Source organism: Lynx rufus, unplaced genomic scaffold, assembly GCF_022079265.1.
Source record: "Lynx rufus isolate CCGP_SWC_20201006 ecotype Redwood Valley unplaced genomic scaffold, mLynRuf1.p SCAF_38, whole genome shotgun sequence".
Taxonomy (NCBI): domain Eukaryota; kingdom Metazoa; phylum Chordata; class Mammalia; order Carnivora; family Felidae; genus Lynx; species Lynx rufus.
Genome location: NW_025814854.1, coordinates 404,762 through 429,220, shown reverse-complemented (window position 1 = coordinate 429,220; position 24,459 = coordinate 404,762). Strand labels below are relative to the sequence as shown.

Here is a 24,459-nt window from a genome sequence, read left to right as displayed (position 1 = left end):
GCGCACACATCCTGTGCCCCCGCTCTCCCAGCAAGCCACACCTGCCGCGTGATCTCCATCATGGTCCAGACAGGCGAACTCCTGGCACGGAGAGACGAACTCAGAAACCCACAGGCGTGGCTGGACTCCGGTGGTCCTGAGGCTTATGTGATCACGGGGCTCCCGTTTGAAAAACAGAAGGACGTAGCACTGTTTGTTTTGGGGTTTTCTGTTTTTTCTATTTTTGAGAGAGAGAAGGAGGGAGGGAGAGACACAGACAGACAGAGAGAGAAAACACAAGCAGGGGAGGGGCAGAGAGGGAGGGAGACACAGGATCCGAAGCAGGCTCAGGCTCGGAGCTGTCAGCACAGAGCCCGACGCGGGCTCGAACTCACAGACTGCGAGAGCATGACCCGAGCCGAAGTCGAAGTCGGACTCTTAGAAGTCAGAGACTGGAGGTCACAAGCTTAACCTACTGAGCCCCCCAGCCCCCACCCCCCATTTTTGTTTGTTTTAAGCAAACCATACGTCCTGGTGAACGCCTGGCTTGGGGTCCCTGAGGCCTGGGAAGGGGTCCCGGTAATGAACAGCCCTTGGTGCCTCCGTGTTCACAGTGAATCTGCCTTTGAATTTGGGTGGCCAGACCCCGCCCGGGACGCCCTTCTGCAGCCCCCGGCCCCCGGCCCTGCCCGGCGCCCCACCTCTCGTGCGCAATGGGTTGTCCCCTCAGCCCACACCTGCCAGCCTGCACTCAGATGCACTGTCACCGCCGGGAAGGTTGGCCTAGGCTCAGCCCCGGCTGGGAGGGACCCGGGCAGCCGGGCAGAGGCCACGGGCCTCGGCCTCAGAGCCGAAGGGAAGGTGGGGAAGCAGAGGGGAGGAGGGGGGGCTTGAGGGGAGGCCTGGGAGGCTCTGCAGGTGCCCAGCGTCCCTGTCACTGGCCCAGCTGGCGCTCCTCTAGAGTCCCCAGTGCAGTCGGCGACAGCAGCCCACAGGCCACCTGGGAGGACAGCACAACCCAGATTTGCAGGGACTGACAATGACCCACGCCTGGCAGGCAGCCCCAGGACAGAGCACCTGGTGCGGAGCGAGAGGCTTGGGAGAGGCCCTGCGGGGCTCGGGGCGGGCTTCCCGGCCTTCTGGGGACCCGGCCAGTCGCACAGGGCTCTGCCCTTCCTCCCTGTCACTGCCTGGAACGTCGTGATGCTTATTAAGTTTTGAACACGGGTCTGCATTTTGCCACAGAATTGTGCAGCCACAGAGGCCTGGAGAAGAGGGAGCCTGGGTTCCCAGGGGGTGTCAGAGCCCAAGAGTGCAGGGCCTGGGGCACAGCTAGGCCTCCCACTCCGTGCCTTGCCACCCAGGGAGGATGGACGGGTGGAGGGTCTCCGTTCCTCATGGCCCTGCCTAGGCCTGCCGTGTCCCCCCTCCTCCCCCCACGCCAAAGCCGCAGGCAGCCCCTGCCGGGGTAGGGGGTCAAGGCTGGGCGGGAAGGTTAAACAAGCAGAGGGCGAGGGGGGGTGGGGCTGCACGGGGAGAGCAGCCGCGTCCCCAGCTCCCGGGGAGTCCTGCTGGGGGAGGGGAGGTCATCCGCGGGAGCGGAAGGCCACCTGCCCCCGGGGTGGGTGGGGGGCGGGGGTGATCAGCGCGGAGTGGGGGCCGCCAAACGGCAGGAGTGCAGGGCCTGGGCCCGGCCCGGGTAAGACCAGGACAACCGCGGGCAGGCGGGTCGGGGCGGAGACAGCCGCGGCGGGATCCAGGCCTGGCGGCCAGAGTCGGAAACTCCCAGAACCGCCACCCGGGTGCCGCCTCGGCGGGAGATTTCAAACCACACGGAGAAACTGGAGCCCGAGTGCTGGGGTGACAGCCGCGACCCGAGGGCAGAGGCGGGGCACGGGCGCGTTAAGGTAGGTCTTTGTTCTTGCCGCGGAGATGCTTTCGGCCTCGGGGAAGGAGTTGACCCGCCGCGTGTGGACCCGGGCGGCGCGGGCGGCGCAGGGGCGCGGTCGCAGGTCGGGCTCGCGGAGCCAGAGCGGGCGGGCGCCGTGGGCACCGGGGCTCCCCGCTGCCCAGACTTGGGCGCGGCCTGCGGCACGCTGGCGCGCGGGCGTCGGCCGTGGTCTGCAGGCGACACATCCCTGCCGCCCGGCGAAGGCAGCCTGGCCCCCGAGGTCTCCCTGGCGGGCTTGCCGTCCGCGGCTCAGCCTCTCTGCCCCCTCTGCGGAGACTCGGTTTCTGCCTCGGGGGATGGACGCCAAGGCGGCTCCTGGCCACGGGGCAGAGTGGCCACGGGGCAGGAGGGCACAGCTGAGGGGGACGTGGCGGATGCCACTCCAGCAAAGGCCCGAGACGAGCGGGAGCACCCACTCTGGGACCGAAGGGCCGAGTCCGCTCCGAAGGCGCAGAGGCTGGGAGGCGGGCGGCAGCCCAGAGGGGCCGGGAAGGGGGCGGTGGGGTATCTCCGAGCTGGAGCGGGGCGGGGTGGAGGGTCGTTCCCTGGGACGGTTTCGCCCCAAGCGCTTGGGGCTCCCACACCCTGACACCCAGCCGCGCCTGGCCGCAGGTCCCCGGCCTGCCCCTCCGGCTTTGTGCCTGCGCGAGCTCGGGCGCCGGGGGCTTCACCCGTCGGACCCTAATTCCCACCCGGGGCAAACAGGTGCCGGGTGCCCCGGGGACTTGCCACCACGGTGCGCGCCCGCTGTGCGCAGTCATCGGCCCGCGTCCCCGCGAGTGCGTCCAGTCAGCAGATTGCCAGCGCCGCCCTTCCCCCCACCCCCCTCCGCTAAAGAGAATCGGAGGAGGCTTCTTCTGGAGCGAGGCGCCGACCTACGGGGTTGAGGGCAGTCACTGGCCACCAGACCCAAGCTGCCTGAGGTCCCCAACAGCATCAGGAGTGGGAGCGCGGCCATAGGGTGTCCTCCCTGGAGAGGGCACACCGAAATCCGGGGAAACCAAGAAAGAAACCCAGATACCGCGGACGGAGGCGTCGGATCCTGCTTAAAATATGCGCAAACGCTGCAGGCTGGGCGGAAGGAGGGTTCGCGGGTTCGCGGATTCGCGGATTCGCGGATTCGCGCAGTTAGCCACCCGCCCCCACCCCCGACCCCTGCCGCCGCCCTCGGAAGTCCCGGCCCCGCCGGCCTTTGTGCGGCACCTGCGCGGGTGCGCGCCGGGCGGGATGTGACAGGAGCCCGGTGTGGGGCCAGCACCGCTTGCTTCTTCCCGTGGAGCTGCCCCGCGAGCCCCCAGCTCTCCGGCCGGGGCGGTGTCGCGGGAGGGGGTGTTTCGGGTCAAGTCAGTGGCGGCGCTGCCCGTCCCCCCCCCCCCACCGCCCCGAGAAGCTGTCCTGAACTGCCAGCACCTTCTGCAGTCACCGGTGTTTGAGGGGTGACCCTGCGCTCCGCGTAAGGAGCCTCGGTCTTGGCCTCTGTGAAATGGGGCTAACCTGGGGTCTTTTGGATGCCAGCGCAGGGGCTCGCTGGGCTTCTCCCTCTTCCCTCCTCCCCACACCCCACCCTACCCCCCACCCCCCGCAGCCCCAGGAAGGCCTGGGACCAAAGCAGGCTTCCCCACCCGCAGCTCCTAAGACTCCCTGGTTGGCTCTCCCAGCCAGGCTCCCCGGATTCGCGGCACCGCGCTGGGAACACCTCCCATGAGCTGGAGGCCTGAGCTGGGACGGAAGGGAAGCAGCTCTGGCTGGGAGGGCTGCCTGGAGGAGGTGATGCGCAGGCCGCACTCTGAAGGTTGGTCTCTGAGGCCGAGTGCGCCCTCCCACCATCCCTCCTTCCCCGTGTCCCCTGGGTCCCCTCTGTGTCCCGCTGAGGACACTGGCTCGCTGGCAAGCACGTGGCAGCAGCTGGGACTCACCCCTGCAGTCAGCAAATGTTTGATGAGCGGCTTCCTCGTGCCCAGCAAGGTTCTAGGCCCTGAGGACCCGACTGGCAGTGAACTAAAGCCGGGCTGCCCTGGGGGGGTTTGGGGGTGGGGTGGGCAGGCAGTATCCACACTGCAGGCCGTGAGGACAGGCCGTGTCTGGGCGGGAGAAGGAGGCATTTGAGCTGGGCCAAGACCCCTGACTCCGCGCTGGGGGCGGGGTCGGCGGAGCAGAGGAGGCACAGGGTTTGGTGTCACCGTGGGCAGCCGGTGGGGAAGGGACAGGACCTGGCGGTGGCTGCCAGGCTTTATGAGGCAGGTGGAGACGCACACTGCGAAATGCAGGCACCGAGGGGCCTTCCCTCAAAGCCGAGGCCCTGACTGCCGCCCACACGCGTGCCTACAGGGAGATCACAGGACTGGCTGCCCGGTGGCCTCGCCCTGCAGCTGGCCACAGCTTCCCCCGGGTCAGTGCAGGCACGGGGTGGGGGGGTAAGTGGCCCTGCAGCCGCCCTGTGAGGTCAGGATCATTGTTGCTCCCGTTCTCTAGATGGGGAAACTGAGGTTTGAGTTGCTCGGCAAAACAGCGTTAAGCAGAATGGGAGGAGGTGTGCCCGATTTGGGGTCCACTACCGAGGTCAGGCCAGCTGGCACGTACCTCATAATCCCAGGGACAGCTGGTACGGGGGAGACAAACCCAGTGAGGCCAGGTTCTGCCAAAGACATTCAAAGGAGAGCAAGCTTGAGCCTTCCCGTGCTGTCCCGGGGCAGCCGGGCAGGCGGTGACTGGGGAAGGGGAGGGGTGTGGAGCCACAGCTCACCGCTGCCGCTGGCCACAGCCCTGGGAACCAGCTCCCGGGCTAGCACAGGACCCCCACACCTCAGCCGGCCTGCGCAGGCCCTGGGGAGAGGTGCCAGGGACGCCTGGGCCGGGGCGGGGGGGGGGTGGCTGGCTCTCCCATTAGCTCTGGGTCAGCAAATGGGTGGGTGTGGGATTGGGGGGGAACTCGGGGCTGGGCAGGCTAAGCCGGTTAAATTAAGACAGCGTCAGGGGTGGGGAGCCCAGGAAACCCTCCCGCCTCTGGGCTCCCAGCCCTGTCTGGGCCCCTCGTGAGCCCCCTCACCTGGACGTCCTGCCCTGGACAGTGGGGACGGCGACAGCACCCGTATGAGGACAGCTCTGCTGTGGTGCCTCACTGCTGGGGCCTGTGTGGAGCCCTCAGCCGGGGGCTCGGCTGGGATTTGCTCTTTGGCTGCTGCCTCCCTCTTTGGCGGAGAGGCGACCTAGGGAAGACCCTGTCTTCTTGGCCTCCGTGCCTCCCTTTCCCCCAGAGGTTGGCTCTCAGTGTTCAGTTGAAGGCAGATGAGACCACTGGTCCCGGAAACTATCGGCAGGATGGTCTCAGGGCCCCCTGGGGCGAATCCCGACTCTGCCACCGTCCGTGGGGGCCCTGGGTGAGTGCCACCACCTCTCAGGACCTCCGCTCCCTCCTGGCAGAGCCTGGACAAACCTGGGCCAGGCGCCGGGACTAGGCATCAGAAGGGTAGCGGTCCTGCACACTTTTTTCCCTTTTCACTTCCTGTCGTTGGACTTTTCTGCCTCGTGCTCCCCTCCATCCCTTCCGCCCACACAGGGAGGAGGAGGGAGGGAGGGAGAGGAGAGGGAGGGAGAAGGGGAGAGGGAGGAAGGGAGGGAGGGGAGGGAGGGAGGAAGTTTGGGGGAGAGCCCCCCAGTGTGCACCAGACCCGCAGAGGTTTCAAGGACAGCCGAGCTCAGCAGGGGTCCCAGAGGTGTTGACCCCTGGGCCCCCCGCCGGGCAGGGTCTCTCCCTGCGCCAGGACCCAGCGTAGCCAAGTCCATTGGGCCGCCCGCTGGCAGCAGTGGCCGGGAGTGTGTCTGAGAAGCATCCCTGAGAGGCAAGGCAGAGGCAGCGGAAGTTCTAGAAATTCCAGGAAAGGCAGCCCTTCCTGGGGTGGGGCCGAGCAGGCCCAGGGCGGGCGTGGGGCTGAGGAACTGGGGGCCGCCAGACCCTGAGGGGCGTTTCTGATTTATGTCCAGAATATATGTTGTCCACCTGCTTACACCTGCTCTGGGGCTGTCTCCGGTGACGGTGACCCTCGGCAAAGCCCTGGGAGGAAGCAGCCCCCCCCCGCCCCGCCCCCAGGCGCACTCCACTCCTGGCTCAGGGACCGGCCACTCCCCGCGCCACGGGGAGTCTGGGGCCACGAGCTTTGCCCACTCAGCTCTGCCTCCACTGAGGGGAGTCCTCCCTCAGCTCCTCCCTGGGGCTGTCCCCCCCCCCACCGTGGGGCTGCCCCGCGGCGCGGCGGGTCGGGGCGCCTGGGACTGGAACTCTGGGAGAACTCCCCGCGGCTGCAGGGGAGTACTCTGCCCGCAGCCCCCACTCACAGCGGGCCAGCCCTCCCTTTGCCCTCTGCAGAGGTCGGTGGCTTGGACCATTTTGCATCAGCCCCCCCCCACCCCCACCCCAGGAGAAGGCTCAGAAGGAGTACTGCTGGGTGCAGGTCCCCTGCGCCCCCAACCGCCTCCGCCCCCGCCCCCCAGGCCGCGCAGCTCATTTCCTCCTGGCGCCTGGTCCCCCCACCCCCACCCCCACCCCCTCCACCCCCCCGTCCCCATACAGAGCGGTGCCAGGTGCACACGGTGCTGGGGAAGCTCGGCCATCTGGGGTCCCTCGCACTCTCCCGTTGGTGCGGGGAGAGGCGTGGTCTCCGCCCTCCAGGAAGTGGCTTTTCAGCTCCGTGGATGACATAGATGTCTCAATCTCCTCGCGGCCTTGGGGTGGGGGGGGTCCCTAGTGAGCTGCAGGGAGCAGGGGGGCCGCTGGTGCCACTTAGCTGCCAGAGGAGGGGAGGGCGCGGTCGCCGTCTCAGCCCCTTGGGGGCGTCCAGGGCCCCTCCCGTGCTCCTTGCTGCCACTTGCACGGCTTGGCTGGGTCAGCCCCATTAGCAGGTGCATCATCACCCTGAAAAAACTGAGGCTCAGGGGGGCTGTGGGCCCCGAGCTTGGGCGGGGAGTACCCTGAGGCCGGAGAACGCTGCATGTGGCATCCTCGTCCGCCACGAAGGACAGCCCCGGGACCGCGCAGGGCAAGGGCCGAGCTGCTTTCAGAGACCCTGCGCTGGCCTTGCAGGGCGGCGGGGCTGAGACCCTGGCAGCTCAGCACAGCCCTGGGGACACCCACCTCGGGGTGTCTCTGCAGGCCTTAAATGAAGGTCTGTCCTTACAGACTTCCCAGAGGAGCTCCTCCCCTCCGTGGAAGGGGGGAGGGCGCGGCTGGGGTCTGATCACCGCCCCTGTCTGGGAATTACATTAAAATTTTTTTAAACATTTATTGATTTTTGAGAGACAGAGAGAGACAGAGCATGAGCGGGAGAGGGACAGAGAGGGAGACACAGAATCCGAAGCGGGCTCCAGGCTCCGAGCTGTCAGCACAGAGCCCGACGTGGGGCTTGAACTCACGAACCGTGGAGGGCTCTCTGCCCTCCACCTTGTTTCTGGTTTTAGGAAGAGGACATGAAAGTGAGATTTCCACTGAAACGTGTACCAGACAGGCCAGGCTGGGCACTCCCCCCCCACCCCACCCCCCACCGCCGCTGGCCTCCTCCGCTAACCGTGCGCTCAGAAAACAGCCAACAAAACATGGGCTCCCCTGGATGCCAAGGCTGCTGCTGGCCTTCAACTTGGGCCCCCTGTGGCGGCGATCTCCTCCTCGATGGATTCTGGGTCTCGGCGGACGCTGTTCTTCCGTGGCTACGTCCTGGGTCACAAAGCTTGGGTGAGAAGGACGCTGGGGCCTCGGGACCCCTCCCGCACCGTGTTTTTCGTAGGGATGGCGTGAGGATGCAGGGCGGTCCTAAGGGAGGAAGCGTCCATTCGCACACCTCGGCCGAGAAGGGTGTTCCTTCGAGCCAGTTCCCGAAGTGTCCTCAAGGTGGTGCTGTTGGGACAGGACCCGCTCCTCCAGCCCCTGCGTGGCTTCTGCTTTTTAAGCTTTCAGAATAAATTAGCCTTAGGTGCCTACCTCCTTGCGCTGCAGAATTCCAGCAAAATCTGGTTTATTTAGAGATTCGGGTCCAAGAAGCTGTTTTGTTTTAGCACGTCCTCCCCTGGCCCCGGGAATGTAATGTAAGGCGATTTGGACCCTCGCTGTTTCTGGACGCATTTATTCGGGAGTTACTTTCCGGCCGGTTCTGCAGACCACTGTCGCTGTGCCGCGAGCCGCTGGGGGCACTGTGGGCTGAGGACCGGGCCCCACCTTGCACGGGCGGCCGCTGGTTTCCGCCTGCAGCGGGGACGCGGTGCAACCTGTTCCGCCTCCCACCTCGTGACCCCCGCCAGACTGGTCCTTTTGGGGTGCCCCACAGAAGCCGGAAGCTTCCCCCGTCGGGAAGAATGGTAAGCACGGGGGCTGCGGGCACTGGGTGAGGTTAGAGACCCGCCAGGAGGCCGGACCGCACCCCTGGGGGCCCGGCGGAGGGGTGAGGGCGCAGGGGACGGCACGGCGGGGCGCGGCGTCGGGCTTGCTGTCAGCCTGAGGGGCGCGCACGTGGACAGTGGCTTCTAACTGAGGGGCGCAGGCAGGACTGGACCCCGCCCCACCCCCTCAGGCATGAAGCGTTCAGGAAAGCTGCCTCACCCGACACTCCTCGACGGCCCGGGTTTGGGGTGTTGTGTGGAGTCAGGTGAGCGGCACGTCGGACCTGCTGGGCCCGGGAGCCCGGCAATCCAGCGCGCCCTCCCCGCCACCAAGGGGTTCCCCTCCCTGCCCACCCCTGCCTGTCCAATCCACACGGCTGTCCCCAGGCAGGCTCTGGCCAGCCTCGCGTGGGCTCAGCCCAAGGAGGGAGCCCCGGGGAGAAGCCAGCGGCAGGAGCCACGTGCACGGGGGAGACGGGATCCCAACCACGCGGCCGTAGGGTGCCTTGTCTGACGCACTGGAAACGGGGTCTCGTCGAGGAAGGGAGCGGATCTCTGGGCCCACAGCTCCTCTCCAGACACACACACTCCGCCGGACGGCCAGCCTGGCCAGCCTGCCTCAGCCCCAAGCGTGTGCACCGGCCTGGATCTCTCCTCTTCCTCGGAGCGAGCGGGCTCTCACAGACCGTTGCTCACACAAGCTGGGACCCGGCTTCCGAGGCCCAATATTTCTGTTCATCCTCACGAGTGTGAGTAAAGGGGACAGCAGGAGCAGGAAAAGAGGTGGTGAGCGATCTTGTGTGATAGTGAGTTCCCTGTTAGGAGAGGTGTGCGAGCAGCAGGTGGATGACCCCTGTTAGGAAGATTCTACAGTGAGCCGTTGTTCGGGACCCTCCCTCTGAATTAATTTTCCAGGATGATGTCCAGGCGTGGCTTAAAGCCCGCTTTCTGGCTTGCCTCACCCAGGCCCAAAGAGCCAACGATGGGTGTACCCGGTAAGTGTGGAGGGACCCCGGCCCAAGCTGCTGCACTGGGGGCTGGTGAGGACGTAGGTGGTGTCGTGGCTGAATAAGGTCCCCCAGAGACAGCAGTCCTAATCCCAGAAAACACACACGTGACCTTGGGTGTGAAAAGGGTCTTTGTAGCTGCGATTAGTTGAGGATGTGGAGATTATCCAGGATTACCCACATGGGCCTTAAATGCAATTACACGTATGCTAATAAACGGGAGACAGAGATCTCACACACACACACACACACACGCACACACAGGGAAGACAGAGGCAGAGGTGGGGCAGGGCGGCCACAAGCCCATCACTGCCTAGAGCCCCAGAGGAGCACGACCGTGTGGACACTTGATTTCGGCCCAGCAACACCGATGTGGGACTTCTGGCCCCCTGGACTCTGAGACAATCCATTTCTGTTGTTTTAAGCGGCCCAGTCTGTGATTTAGTAGCGTGGCCAGGGCCGGGCGCCCCCACAGGAATGCTGGTGGCCGGGGTGGGGGGGCTCGCAGCCCCACGGAGCTCGGGCGGGGCCAGGGAGGAAACCCGAGCCTCCTCTCCTTCAAGATCTTTGTGACACTTGAGGTATCAAGCTTCTGCCAAGGGCGGAGCGGATGTTCCGAGCAGGCCCTGTCGCGAGACGCGGCACGGCGGGAGAGCATCTCGGACGAGGAGCTGGCGTCGGTACGGTCTCCCGGGGCTGAGCCTCCAGTCCCGGCCGAACCGTCGGGAGCAGCCCAGGCTGGAGGGCAGATGATGACAGAAGGACTGGGAAGTGATTTCACTCTCAATTCGCCACTCCGTCGGGCAAGAAGGCTCACTGGACCGGGGTGAGAGGGGTGCTGACTGCCTCTCCCCGGGGGGGGGGCTCGGAGCCTTGGGCCAGGGGCTAGGAGGCTGGGGGGCAGTGGTGCCTGCTGATGACAATGTCACTGATCGGGGTTCGAGGGGCGAGCGTGAGGTGGGCGGTCCGGGCTCAGAGGGGGCAGGAGGAGGGAGGAGAAGGCATAATCTCATCAGCGCACAGCAGCTGTGTGCACTGGCTGGACTCCAAATGCAGTGCTCCCTTTCCGGGTCTAAACTGCCCGTCCACCCACAAGGGGGCCCGGTGGGGGGTGACGAAGGCGAAGGCGAAGGCACCTTAGGTGCCCCTGTATGCCCATTCGTCTGGCAAAAAAAAAGAAAGAAAGAAAAAGGAGGTATGCGGCCTGTCGGCAGGGGTGCAGAGGAGAGGCGCCCCGTTCGGGGCTGGTGCAGGTGTGAGGCGCGGCAGCCGGCTGGAAAAGCAGGGTGGAAAAGCGTATCAGTGGCACACGCACGTGCTACTGGGCCCCTGAGTCCTGCTGCGGGGTTTTGTCCCATAGAAACAGAGGGAGCCACACCTAAGGGGACAGGGACACGCTCCCGCGGGAGAGGACGCAAACCCAGCGTTCCGTGAAGCTGGACACTAGGTCAACGCCGTGGAAAGGAAGACGGGGGAGAGTGCGGCCCACCCGCCACAGGATGGGCGCAGCCGCCACGCGGGTGACAGCCGAGCCGCGCACGAAGTCACGCCCCGGACGGAGCCCGCGTCGAGCAGCGACTCCGAAACCCTAAGGCACCTGCTGTTGCCGCCACGCACGCCTGTGTCTCCGCGGGTCTGTGTGGGGTTGAGTGGGTCCGGGGGGGAGGGGGGAGGTGCCCCGAGGTGGGCGGCGTGGGTTTGCAGGGGCACAAGGTGTGGGGGGCGGACACTGAGGGCGACCACGGCAGAATGCACGTGAGCCCAAGGCCACGCAAGGGCGCAAGGGGCACAGACAGGGCGTCCACCTGTGCGTGCAAGGGACAGATGTGTGGGTGCGGGGGTGGGGGGCGTGCTGTGAGGGTGGCCGTGTGGAGGCGTGGAGGGGTGTGCAGATGCGTGAGGGTGTATGGGGAGAGGTGTGCGTGTGGGTGTGGGTAGGCACTTGTCTGTGAGTGTGGGGGGCGGACGGGGGTGAGAGTGTGTGTGCATGTGTGTTATACGTGTTTGTAGATTACGTGAGCGTGTACGAGTAGGTGCGTGGGTATGAGGGTGTGTGTGGGTGTGTGTGTGTGTGTGTGTGTGAGGCTGTGGATGTGTGACGGGAGCAGATTGAGTGTGTAGGCGTGTGTGTGGGGGGCGTGGGTGTGTGAGGGGTGTGTGTGCGTGTGTGAGGGGTGGGGGCGAGTGTGCGGGGCGTGGCTGGAAGAGAGCGGGGGACATGGGGGGTGGCCGTGCGCCCGAAGGGGGGCAGGAGAGGCCGGGGGGCCGCCGAGCCCTAGGGGCGGGTCTCGGGGTGGCGGGTGTCCAGATGGCCCGCATTATCTCCTTTACATCATCGCGGACTTTTCACATTTCCAGATCCTCTGTGCCGGGCATGTATTATTTATATGATACGAAAGTTCTTCTGCGGTGGAAAGAGATTGGGGTGAGGGCCCCGGAGGGCCGGGGGAGCGGGGCAGGCGCCTCGCCTGGGCCGGGGGGGCCCTCGGGGACGCCCTCATCCGTGTGGCCCAGGGACCGGCCTCGGGGGACTCCCTCGGCCCGTGCTTCCCTGGGTCGGGGGCTCGGTGCCCAGACAGTCCTGACCTCGCCGGCCCCCTCCGCCCCCCCCCTGGGGTCCCCCGACCTCTCCCCCACACCGTCCCCCCCCCATTCCACCGCGGGGTGGCCCCGGCAGGATGACCCTCACCACTCTTCCCCCCCCAGGGGATCACTCTGGGGACGTCTTTCTCCATTTCTTTGTTTAAATTCAGTAATGCTCGCACCTGGCACAAAACCCAAATTGCGCCAAGGTACAAGCAGTATGACAGCCGACACCGTCCTACCCTCGTCTCCGGGAGGGAGCGTCACCCAAGCCCCCCCCCCCCGTGCGTCCCTTCCCACAAACACCAAGGCTGTACTCACACGGGGGCTGCTGGAACTCGGGGCCACACGCTGGGGGGGCTCAGGACGGCAGAGAGCGACTGTCCCTCAGCTCTGGAGTCCAGAAGTCCGAGATGGGGGTGTCCCGGGGCCGCGCTCCCCGGAAGGCTCCCGGTGGGGTGTGGGCCCAGTCCTCCAGTCCTCCCTGTGCCGTCCCCGTGCGTCTGCCTCTTCAGCGTGCTTTTTCTACGTTTATTTATTTTTGGGACAGAGAGAGACAGAGCATGAACGGGGGAGGGGCAGAGAGAGAGGGAGACACAGAATCGGAAACAGGCTCCAGGCTCTGAGCCATCAGCCCAGAGCCCGACGCGGGGCTCGAACTCACGGACCGCGAGATCGTGACCTGGCTGAAGTCGGACGCTTAACCGACTGCGCCACCCAGGCGCCCCACAGCGTGCTTTTTCTAGAAGGACACCAGGATCAGAGGCTCGGAGACTCCAGTGTGACGTCATCTTAACTAATTACACCTGCCTCCAAATCTCAGGACTCTGTCCCCAGCTCGGGTCACATTCTGAGGCACTGGGGGTTAAGGCTTCAACACAGGAATTTTGGGGGGACGCGATTTAGCCCCTCACAGAAGCGGGCGCAGGGGAGTATAAGCGAACATACCTTATGTGGGTGTGTGTGTGTATATGGACCTCGTGGTACTTGCCCCCCCCCAATTTCTCACCTTCTGTGCTCTGGCTTGCTTCCTTCCCCCCCATTCCCGCAGGTGGGGGTCCGCTATCGAGAGCACCCCCTTCTATCCCAGGCTGCAGGAGGAGGCAGCGTGGCGAGGAATCACCGTACTATTTACATAGCCAGCTCCCCGCGTGGGCTCTCGGTGGTTCTCCGTCGTGGCCTGTGGCGGTGAGTTACCTCCGGGTGGTCCACGGCCCTGCCCACGGTCTTTCTGGGGGAGGGGGGGTTGTGAGCGTCGTGAGGTCACACGTACGAAGCCCCAGACGGGGGCCTGCCCACAGCTGGGGCTCCGGGAGGTGCTCGCTGAACCCGCTGGGCTGGGCGTGGGACCCACTACTGTGTGTGGGGAGGGTGAGGGGTGGGGCCCTGCGGCAGGGACACCGAGCAGTGTAGGGGGACGTTCCTGGGCAGAGGCTCCAGCTGGCACCCTGCACGGGGGTGGGCCACAAACGCGGCCTGCTGGGCCATCCGTTCCAGGACCAAAAGGGGCGAGCCCGCCAGACCGTGGGGTTCCCACGCTGCCGCTGGCCGGCTGAGGTTTCCAGAAACTCCCCCCCGCCAGCGCCTGGGAAGAGGTTCCCCACACTGTGGTCCCCACCCTTATTCCAGACTCATTTCTCCAAGTCACTTCCGATCAAGGTCACGGGCAGCCCAAGCTGTCTGAGGGTCCCCAGTGGCTGGGAGGTAACTCTGAGCACAAGTCTGCTCCATTGAGGAAACCAAGCCCCGCTTCCCCCGGACGGTCCCCTTCATACTGGACCCAGACGTGCCTGCACCCCTGAGCCTCAGAGACCACAGCGTCGTCGCAGGTCTTTATCGAGGCAGGAACCGGCAGCATCCGGCCAGGTGCAACTATGCAACACGTCATCACGCTCCAGAACGGCCCTGCCACGTCCATCCAAGGGGTGTTTTCTGGAGCAGCAGTTTTGGAGACAGTGTCTCCGGCCCCAGGGAGCCCGGTTATGCGCATTTCCCGGGGGAGAAAGTGCTGCTCGCTGGGTCCCAGAGGTGGGCGCTCTGCAGGGCTGGGACCCAAATTCTCACATGGCCCTGAAATGCGCTGAGAAAAAAAAAAAAACAACAACCTGACGGGTGGATGGAGGGCCGGATAGACGGGCAGATGTGGAAAAGCAAACGTGCTAACGGGAAGAATCTAGATGTAGGCATTTGGGTGTTCTCTGGCCAATTCTTTCAACTTCCGCACGTTTGAAAGTTTTCAGAATAAAACGTCGGGGAGAAAACATACCGCCTCGTGAGTGAGAGTTATCAGCAAGGCCCAGGGTTTGGGGGCGTCTGCTCTGGGGCGGGGGGAGGCGCGGGAATCAGGTGGGCGCTCACCCCGAGAGAGGACAGGACAGGACGGGACGCGGCCACCAAGCCTGGGGTAGGGGTGAGCAGAGGGGGCCGGCCGGCTCTGGCCCAGGCGGGTGCTCCCCGCAAAGGCCCTGACTGGCGGTTGGAGATGGAGGTGCCTCTTCGCACGGCTCCCCATTCCCAGGGGGGCTCTGTCAGGGCCGCTGACCCCGCCAAGGGGACAGGGGTTGGCACATCTTTTCATCTGGCCCCTCTCACGCGAGCTGTCAGTGGGAAGGGCTGGGCCCCTTCCAGGCGCTTCCGTGGGGAGGGGGTGTCTTCAGGACTGGCTGTTGGCGGGGTGATGCTCGCACCCCCCTGCTCCACGGGCTACGGTGCCCAGGATGCCATCTTGCTCCTCCCACCCCTGCTCTCCCCTCCCCCCACTCCCTCCTCCTCCCCCCCCCCTTCTCCCTCTCCCACCCCAGGGAGGGGAACTCTGGGAACCATCCCCTTGACGCCTTACGAAAATTAGCTTCCTCTTTCGAGTGCGGGGGACTTTCGCAAGGAGGGATGTGGCTCGAGCCTCAAACGCAGCCCGAATAATTTTCAGACATTTGGTCTTTCTGAGAGCCAACATTTGGATTACGCACCAAAGACCTGCCTGCGCCATGATCTCCCCCACCAGCCCCTCGCGGTGGACTCCGTTATCCTCGCTTCCCAGCAGGGGTGTCGGGGGCAGGGTCGGGCCCATGGCCACGGAGGGGGGCTCAGCAGCTGAGCTCAGTGCCTGACTGCGCATCCGGACAGCTGCAAGGACACTTCATGCTGGCTGTGATGTGGGGAGCAGACCATCTGACAGGCCGGTAAGGAGGCACTGGGGCTCTGCCCGCGGCCCCGCTCGGCCCCCCCCCCCCCCCCGCACCCGCTGACGGACCCTGGAGACGGGGCCCCTCGGCACAACCGCTGCCCTCACTTGGACCCTCCCTTGGGCTTGGCCATCTCTCATCCACTCTGCCATCACTTCCAGCCTACTCCTACGGCTCTGCTTTAGCCCTGACACCTCCCTGGTTATACAACCTTCAGTGGCTCCCTGTTGCTCTGCAAACTAAGAACCCTATGCTCTAGCTCTCCGCACACAGGCCCTCTCAACTGTAACCCATCCCCGCTCTCTCCTCCCCTGCAGCAGGTCCCCCTTCACACCCCTGCCCCTGGTGTGCAGCGACCTCATGCTAGGAATAACTAGAGAACTGCTACCTAAAACAACCTGGCTCCCCGCCCCCCCCATACACACGTCACAGGGCCACAGAGGAAAGTCCGGTACGAGCAAGTGCTGGTGAGGGCAGGGACACCGGGAGGGCTGCTCCGAACCGTCTTTCTGAGGTGCTGAGTGATGGCGCATCTGTCCAGACCCTCACCCGGGAAGAGGGAGCACGCACCCCTACACCACTCTCAGAAAGACAGGCAGGTCTGCCCCTCCCCGTGATACGCACGATGGCGGGAGGGCTGGCTCTCCACCCCTCTCCTTCTCCCTCCCCTGCACCTCCTCCCTCCTCCTTCCCCCTCCCCCTCACTCTCCCCTCCCGCACCCCTCTCCCTCCCCCTCAGCCCCTCCACGTTGGGTCTGGGAACCCAAGTGGCGTGGAAGCCAGGTCTCGCGGAGGAGACCCAGCCTCAGCCCCAGATACATGAGCCACCGGGCTTCAGATGCGTCTGTTTAAGTCTTCGAGTGTTCCCGCCAAGGCCCCAACATCACGCACAGGAGGCAAGGCATCCCAAGCCCCGGGCCCCACATGGTTGTCGTATACCCCTAAGTTCTGGGGAAGTGTGTGACGCAGCCGTAATAACCAGGACAAGGCGGCACGGCAGTTGGGTCAGTACCCAGTGATTTACAAATCCGTGCCATGCGCATCAGCACAGATCTCAAACTTCTACTTTCAGGGGGGGAAATAAGGGACAGGGGAGGTACATACACAAGAGCACGGGGTGGGGGTGTGGCGGGCACGAGGGTGAGCTAAGGCCAAAGGGATAGGGGTGAGTGAGGACGGAAGCACAAGTAAGACGAATTGTAATTCAAAAGTAGGACATTCCTGGGGCGGGGCGCCCGGGGGGGGGGGGGGGGGGCTCAGTCGCTTAAGCATCCGACTTCGGCTCAGGTCGTGACCTCGCAGTTTGTGAGTTCGAGCCCCTGCGTCAGGCTCCGTGCTGACAGCTCCGAGCCTGAGCCTGGAGCCTGCTTGGGATTCTGTGTCTCTGCCCCTTCCCCACTCGCGTTCTTCTCTCCCTCTCTCAAAAGTTAAGTAAACATTAAAAAAATTTTAAGTGGACATTCCCTGAAATTATTCCAACCCCCCCCCAAATAGCTTATTAAGACCAAACAAAGCAGGTAGAGACCGGCTGCAGGTTGCTGACTCCCGATGGGACCTTCCGGGATTATTCCCACGACCGCGTCTCTGCCTTGCAGGGCACCATTGACGACCGGCTCTGAGCTAGGCACTTGGGACACAGGTGCCAGGGCACAGCCCCTGCTCACTGTCCAGCTGAGAAGGCCACCCGGCGTCCTCTAGGACGGTTTGCTGGGATCCCACCGTGGTCCCACTGCACAGGGGAGAGAGAGAGAGAAACCCAGAGGGGGGAAGGAAGGACAGGAATGGACAGAGAAGAAATAAGTGGGGGCGGCTGCGGGTGCCTCACAGACACGGAGACACAAGCACGCTCCCCTTTTGTGCCCCAGGAGTCTCTCTGCCCAGAGCCTGCCCACAGGGGATGGCAAACGTGAGCTCTGGGCCTCTGAGCGCCAGAACCTGGGCTCAGGGCCCTAGGCGGTGGCGGCGGTCTCCAGACAGCGCCCCCAGGGACGAGTGCCGGAGACCGTCCTGGCCGGAGAAGGGCCAGCCCCTCAGAGCTGCCCGCGGGTCTGAACGCACACAGCCTCGGTGGTGGCGATCCCCGGTTCCCGCCTCTGCAGACGGTCCTGTCTCAGAACTGGCCTCTCCTCCCACCTCGATGCAGGGCTGCCCTCCGCCCCGGCTCTGGGACCGGCCCTGTGCACAGCGGCGGGAGGCCTGGACAAGCGCTACGCGGCGGGCGACCTCTCGCCTCCCTGGCCGACCCCACGGCCCAGCGGCGACCATCTGCGGCTCTGCACTGCCCGCCTCGCGCGCTGGGGCTCCGCCGTCACCGTTGTCGTGACCGTCTCGGGGACCCGGCGCCGGGCGCCCCAGACGCTGCCCCGTGCCCGCGTCAGGGAAGCGCCCTCTGCAACCCCCACAAGGCCCGTGTGGGAGACACGAGAAGGCCCACGCTCCTCCGCTCGCCTTCAGCCCGTCCCGACCTGGCGGTGCGGCAGAGGCAGGGGGGCGACCCTGGCAAGAGAGCACTGAGGCTTGGGTCCCCCGCCTGGGCGCACCCAGCCCTCCCTCCTCCCAACAGCCTGTCACCGCGGGGCGCTGACTCCCAGAGGTTCACAAGAAACAGGATGTGAGGCGAGGCGCCCCCCGCCCCTGCCCCGGGCCACACAACTGGAGAGCAGAGAGAACTGAACCCAGACTCCGGAGGAAGCCCCCACGCTTGGAAATCATGGCAGTGAGGGCACCAGCCTCTCAGGCTTGAGGTTCGAGAAGTGTGCCGAAGGAGGGCCCAGGACAGCTCCCCTAAAGTGGGTGGTTACGTCCCCACAGCCATTGTCTTCTTATCTGGGCACCTCTCGGGCCTCAGTTTCCCCGACTCTCAGAAATGCCCTCTGATTAGACCCTGTGGTCAGCTCCCACCCACCCGGCTGGCACTTCTCTTCCCAAACGACTGGGGTTGCCAGCTCTCCCCTTGGCTCAGCCCCTTCCGGCTCGACCCCTTGGAGTCTCCCTGACCCCAGGAGCCCCCAGAGTGTAATACTTGGAGACCCCAGCTCTCTCCACTCTTGCACAGCGTCCTCATCTACAAAAAGGGGGGAAGAGCCCTCATCTCCGTGTCTGCCTCCAGGCTGTGGAGAGCCCCTGTCACCGCCAGGCTTTGCCCCTTCTGGGGCCCGATGTGAAGGCCAGAGAAGATGGGCCCGGCATCTGGTTCCTGAGGCTGCAGAAACCCCCTAGCCCCCCAGAGGTCCTTCCCATCAGCCGCGGGGAGAAAACGGGGGGCTGGTGAGACGGGCCAGGGCAAGCCTGCTCCTGCAGGCACTCCAGAAAAGGCACGCGGGTGCGCAGCGTTTCACCTCCGCGGCTGCAGGCCGGCAGAATCCCGCGGGCTACGCCTCGTCCGGGCCGGCTCCGCGGCCTTGCCACTCCGCTCCCCCGTCCGACCCCAGGCCCCGATCGCCGGAATTCAGGCCTGCCAGAGCCACTTACCAGACGGTGTGGTCTCTCCTCGCCTCGCCTCGCCTCTGTTTTCCCCTCTGGAAAATGGGGTTGATGCTCCCGGCCGCCGTGGCTGATCTGAAACTCGGAGCGCCGGGGGCCGGCCTGCAGCCGTCCCGGGAGAACGCGGGCAGCACGCGGCTGGACAGGGGCCACCCCGGCTGGCACTGGGAGGCGGGATGTAGCTCTCTCTCGGAGAAAACCCGCGTCCGGTGAAGCCGGCTCCACCCGCGCGACCGCGCTGCGACCCGGTGGCTGGGCCGTCACCTGCTCCCGGGCGGAGCTGACACAGCCCCGAGGTGGCGGCGTGGGCCGGGACGCATTTCTGTCGCCGCGCTCCCCGCTGCAGGAACCGGAGGAGACTCCCCACGGGTTCAGAGTCTAGAAACGGAGGCTCCGTGAGGGATGGGGTCTGCCCCCCCAAGACCTGAGCGGCCAGGGGCACTGGCTCTCGCCCCCACCCCCTTCCTAAGGCCCGAGCCTCCCGGGGAGCGGGACGGCGGGGACCCGCTCTCCGGGAGCGGGACCTCGGCCGCGCAGCGGGCGGGGCCACAGGAGTGGGGGGGGGGGCGAACACCTCCTTACGCTCTGAGGCTGAGCCCGGGAACGAGAGGGTTCCATGCACCCCCCCCGCCCCGGGGCACTGAAAACACTTTATTACGCGTGGGCACCGAAACCGGCCGCAGCCTCGCAGCCCTGAAGCCGGCCGTGGCCCGGCCTCTGGCGGTGCTTGGAAGTCGCGGGGTCTTCACGCCCCGCTCGCACGCGCACCTCCCCACGCGCGCACACCCGCACATACCACACTCGCGAGCGCGCGCACACTCACTCACGCCCGGCGCAGCGCTCGCCCCGCCGCGAGGCAATTACGGCCGTGGCCGGGCGCTGATTGGCCAGCACGGCTCTCTCCGGGGCCCCGCGGCCAATGGGCTGCCGCCCGGCCGAGGCCACACCCCCTCCCACCCCCCGGCGCGGGGGCGGTGCGGGCCCGGGCGGCGGATCACGCGGGGCCCGCCTGGCCGCGACCCCCGGCCCGGGCTCCCCGCGGCCGCCCCCACCCTCCCCCCACCCCACACCCGCCTCGGCCGCGCGACCGCCCGCGCGCCCGGGTCCCGGCGGCGTCTCCGGGCCGCGGCCGCGCTCGGGGGGCCCCACCCCACGCGGCCCCCCCCCCTCCACCCCGGCGACCCGCCCGGCCCGCGCCGCCCCGCCCCCGCTGGCCCCTCCCCCGCCCCTCCCCGCCCCCAGCGGGGCCGGCCCGGGCGGCGACCAGAGCGGCGACGTGAAAGGCGAGCGAGGCGGCTGCCCGGCCGGCTGTCGGCGCGCACCCGCTCCCGGCCCAGCCCAGCCCCGCGCCGAGGCCGCCGCCCGCCGCCCGCCGCCCGCCCGCCCGCCGGGGCCCGACGCCAGCGCTCCCGGCGGCGGCTGCAGGGCCCGGCCCGCGCGTGCGCCGGGGGAGCCGCGCGCCCCTGTCCCCAGCGGGGCCCGGGACCCCGAGGAGCCCGGCAGAGCCCGACGGGCCCGCGGCCGCGATGCCGGACGAGCTGACGGAGCCCGGGCGCGCCACGCCGGCCCGCGCCTCCTCCTTCCTCATCGAGAACCTGCTGGCGGCCGAGGCCAAGGGCGCCCGGCGCGCGGCCCAGGGCGCCGGCGGCCGCGAGGACGAGGAGGAGGACGACGACGACCCGGAGGACGAGGACGCGGAGCAGGCGCGGCGGCGGCGGCTGCAGCGGCGGCGGCAGCTGCGCGCGGGCGCGGGGCCCGGCGGGGAGGCGCGGGCGCGGGCGCTGCTCGGGCCCGGCGCGTTGGGCCTCGGTCCCCGGCCGCCCCCCGGGCCCGGGCCGCCCTACGCTCTGGGCTGCGGCGGCGCGACGCGCTGGTACCCTCGGGCGCACGGCGGCTACGGAGGCGGCCTCAGTCCGGACAGTGAGTGAGGGCGCCGGGAGGGGTGGGCCGGGCGGTGTGCTCGGGGACTTTGGGTCCGTCGGAGGCCTTTCTGGGCCACCCTCCTTCTTGTGTGCAGCGGGGCCCCAGCGGAGCCCCTGGTGGGGGCGGGTTTGGGGGCCCACTCCCTGGGTCAGGGTCCCCGTGCAGGGAGAAGGCTTTGCAGGGCTCGGGCTTCACCCATCGCCAGACTCTACGGGTCCCAGGGAGGCTGGAGAGCCCGCGGAGAGGAGTCTGGGGACCGGGGACACCAGGCAGTGGACGAAGAGCGAGGGAAGCGGGGTGGAGAAGGAGGGAGAAAGAAAGCACAGGTTGGATGGGAGAAGAGGGAAGGACGGAGGAAGAAGAAGAGGGGTGTGGGGAGAGGGGAGCCCGGAGAAGGGAAGTCGTAACAGCAGAACCCTCTGGCTTCGGTGGAAAGACGGGAGGGTAGCAAAAGAGGGGAAGACAAGCAGAGCGGGAAGGGGCAACGTGAAGGGGGCTGCAGCAGAGGGAGCCACTGACTGGGGGTGGGGGGGTGGGTGCTGGACACACGGGCAGGAGCATCTGTGCCCCCACTGCCCCATCTCCTCAGAGAGAGCCGCAGACAGGGCCTGGGCTGCTTGGGCCTTGGCCTTGGTCCTCCCGGGCACCATGGCCGCAGCTATGCCAGGCAAGAAGGCGCCCCTTCTGACGCCCCCGGTCCCACTCCTCTCTCTTCCTTTGCTACCCCTCCCCCTCCACGTCTTTGTTCCCCGCTGAGGGCTCAGAGGCTGGGAGTGGGGGTTCTCAGCCCCAGAGCCACTCAATCCCCGCCCCCCCCCCCCCCGCGGAGTCCTGCCCCCTCTCCCTGGGGTCACTGCCCCGCGGGGACCTGCCCCTTGGAGGAACACCCCTGGGAGGAACACCAGGAAGTCATTCCAACTCTGACCCCCAGGCTTGGCCAGCACCCCACACACCATAAAGCCAGCTGTGGACTCTTACAGGCTCTTGCTCCGAAATCCATTAGTGTGTGCTGGGGGGGTAGGCGGGCCAGACCCCTCTCACCTCTTGGATAAAGCCCCTCTCTGGAGTGGGAGAGACCGTTTCGCAAAGGGACCCACCTCTCAGAGCCCATACCCAGAAAGTCTGGGGTCCCCACCCTTCTCACTTACGCTGGACCAGGTCTCAGTGGTTTCCCTGAAATCAGGCGACCAAATTTAGTGCCCGTCCGTGTTTCTGAAAAGATCTGGCAGGGTGAAACGTGTCCCCCAGCTTGCCCCAGAGTTTCGTCTCCGCCCATAGCCCCGGTGGTAGCTCCAGGAGACGTGGGTCCCCATTTCGTGCGATGCGGGTTAGGGTCCAGGTTTCCCACCGGGGCTGGCAGGCCTGGCCGGGTGTCTTGTAGCGATGGGGCCTCTGTGAGTCTGGGGGCTTGGGGTGTCGGGGGAGGGGGGTGGCGGCAGAGGCGCCACTATCTAGTGGCACACAGCCTGGAACCCGACTCCTTGTTAGCACCGAGAAAGCTCACAACACCGGGGTTGGCCAGGGGCACACGCAGACCTGCACACCTCTGTGAGCACAGGGGCATGGGCAAGCACACACATGAGCCCAGCAGTGTTTGCGCACCTTAGAGACGCTCGCGTTGCCGCCACACCGCTGTCTTCCCAGTGTGGCGGGGCCACACTTCGCTTAGACTGCCCCCCTGCCACGCCTTGGCACGGGAGCCTCAGGCCCAGGGGAGGCGGAGGACGAAGCGGCCTGGGCCCGGCTGGGACCCCGCAGGCTGGCCGCTGCCGATTTCCAGCCGGCCTGGATTCTGGACAAGCGCCTGGGCCCTGGGGCGACCCCTCACCTGGGAGGGACCACCCCTTGTCAGCCCTGGGGGGCATCTCCTTGTGGGAGTTCGGGTGAAGCTCAGAATTTGCAGCATGAGCTCAGGAACCCTGTGGCCTTCTGTGACCCCGAAGCCACAGGCTTGGGGTGCCGCGCAGCTGCTGGGTGTTTGGGCAGAGCCCCATTTGTCTGTGCTCCCTTTGAGCACGACTGGGGGGAGGGCGGGCGCGTCTGTCTCTGTGGGCACTTGGGTGAGGGGTACAGGAAATGGGGAGTGAGTGGCCCGCCAGCGTCACCTGGAGTCTGGGGGATCGTCTGCTTTCGTTCGTTCTCGGTCTTGGGACGTTTCTGTGCAGGCGGGAACCGGGAACGCTGCGTCAGTTTCTCAGTGGTCGGGGAGGGGTCACTGCAAGTCTGCTTCTGTGTCTGGGACGCGTGGTGCGGGCCTGGGTGCTGGGCAGTCAGGGAACCCGTGTGTTTTCCAGTGCGTAGGCGCCTCGGAAAGGCATCTCTCCTCCAGCCCTGTTGTGCCTGCAAGGCCTTTCCGTGGTTCGGCGCGGAGGGAGCCAGTGGTTACGGAGTCGCTCTCCTTTCTGCGTTTCTGCCTGCGTTTTTGTGTTTCTTTCTCTCCCCCCTTTTTTTTTCCCTCGTCTTTCCTCTGTCCTCCATTGTGGGTGTGCACTCGTGAGGGACAGTGAGCCGGCCAGCCTGCCGGTCTTCGAGCTCACCTCCTCCCGGCGGCTCTTTCTGCACCCCCTGGGTGAGAGCCGCGGGCCCCGGTGCGGGGTGCAGGGCCCCGCGCAGGGAGTGCTTCCCTGCCTGCAGCGGTGGGCGAGCCCGTGGGGGGAGGAGCCGGCCGCCGAGATTGGGTCTGGGCGTCAACCCCGGAACCGACCGTGTGCCCCTCTCTCCCCTGCAGCCAGCGACCGGGACTCACCGGAGACGGGCGAGGAGATGGGCCGCGCCGAGGGCGCCTGGCAGCGGGGCCCCGGGCCGGGAGCGGTGCAGCGAGAGGCGGCGGAGTTGGCGGCGCGGGGCCCGGCGGCCGGCGCGGAGGAGGCGGCGCCGCCGGCCGAGGCCCCGGCCGCGGCGGGCGAGGGGCGCGGCGGTGGCGTCGGCGTGGGCGGCGGTCGCAAGAAGAAGACGCGCACGGTCTTCTCGCGCAGCCAGGTCTTCCAGCTCGAGTCCACCTTCGACCTGAAGCGCTACCTGAGCAGCGCGGAGCGCGCCGGCCTCGCCGCCTCCCTGCAGCTCACCGAGACGCAGGTCAAGATCTGGTTCCAGAACCGCCGCAACAAGTGGAAGCGGCAGCTGGCGGCCGAGCTGGAGGCGGCCAGCCTGTCCCCGCCGGGCGCGCAGCGCCTGGTCCGCGTGCCGGTGCTGTACCACGAGAGCCCCCCGGCCGCGGCCGCCCCCGGGCCCCCCGCCGCCGCGCTGCCCTTCCCGCTGGCGCCCGCCGCGCCCGCGCCGCCCCCGCCGCTGCTCGGCTTCTCCGGGGCCCTCGCCTACCCGCTGGCCGCCTTCCCGGCGGCCGCCTCCGTGCCCTTCCTTCGGGCGCAGATGCCCGGCCTGGTGTGAGCCCCACGCGCTGGGCCCGCTCCGGGTGGCCGCCGGGGACCCCTGGGGCGCACCCGCGAAGCGTGGAGGGGGGCCGGGGCGCTGCGAGGGCCCCTCTGCCGCCCGTGGCAGGCTGCCGCCCTGGCCCGAGTCCTGTCCCAAGCTCGTGCAGAATGTAACCGGGGCGTCTTCGACCGTGGCTTCCAAATAGGCCGGATCCCCGGCAGGGAAGAGGGCATCACGGAGAGGCAGTGCGCCCGGCACAGGCCAGGCCTCAGCCGCTCGCAGCCAGCGCGGGCCCAGTCCGAAGCAGGCAAACGGGCTGTCAAAGGTGCTTGGAAGCCACCGCTCCCCGTCTCGCCGCCCCCCTCCCCCAACGCCAACGTCCCTTCCCAGGACTGCGCGGAGCCCAGAGGCAGGCCTCGGGAGGACTGTGATCAGCCTCACGGCCTCGCCGGTGGGCCCAGCAGAGGGGAGCCCTGGGGAGAAGACCCCGCCAGGTGGCCCTTCCGCCAGACTGCTCTGCGCCCCGGGGCGGACGGGAGCTCGTCTCCCGGGCTGCGGCCTCCCGTGCTTCTGGCGAAGACTTTTTTAAAAACGAACCTACTTATTTGCGTAACGG

At 66.8% G+C, this 24,459-nt stretch overlaps 1 protein-coding gene across 1 annotated transcript; it reads left to right on the top strand.

The window, feature by feature from the left end:
* The first annotated feature begins 20,074 nt into the window (after positions 1 to 20,074).
* On the top strand, positions 20,075 to 23,858 carry HMX1 (H6 family homeobox 1). The gene is made up of 2 exons (XM_047094156.1): positions 20,075 to 20,468; positions 23,200 to 23,858. The coding sequence occupies exons 1-2, from the start codon at positions 20,075 to 20,077 to the stop codon at positions 23,856 to 23,858; spliced, it is 1,053 nt and encodes a 350-aa protein (XP_046950112.1).
* The last annotated feature ends 601 nt before the right edge of the window (positions 23,859 to 24,459 follow it).

Bases quoted from the DNA above. Each gene is read 5' to 3' on its own strand.
- HMX1 (XM_047094156.1), top strand. From the start codon at position 20,075: ATGCCGGACGAGCTGACGGAGCCCGGGCGCGCCACGCCGGCCCGCGCC. The intron at 20,469-23,199 runs GTGAGTGAGGGC...TCTCCCCTGCAG, and splicing joins AGGCGGCCTCAGTCCGGACA to CCAGCGACCGGGACTCACCG.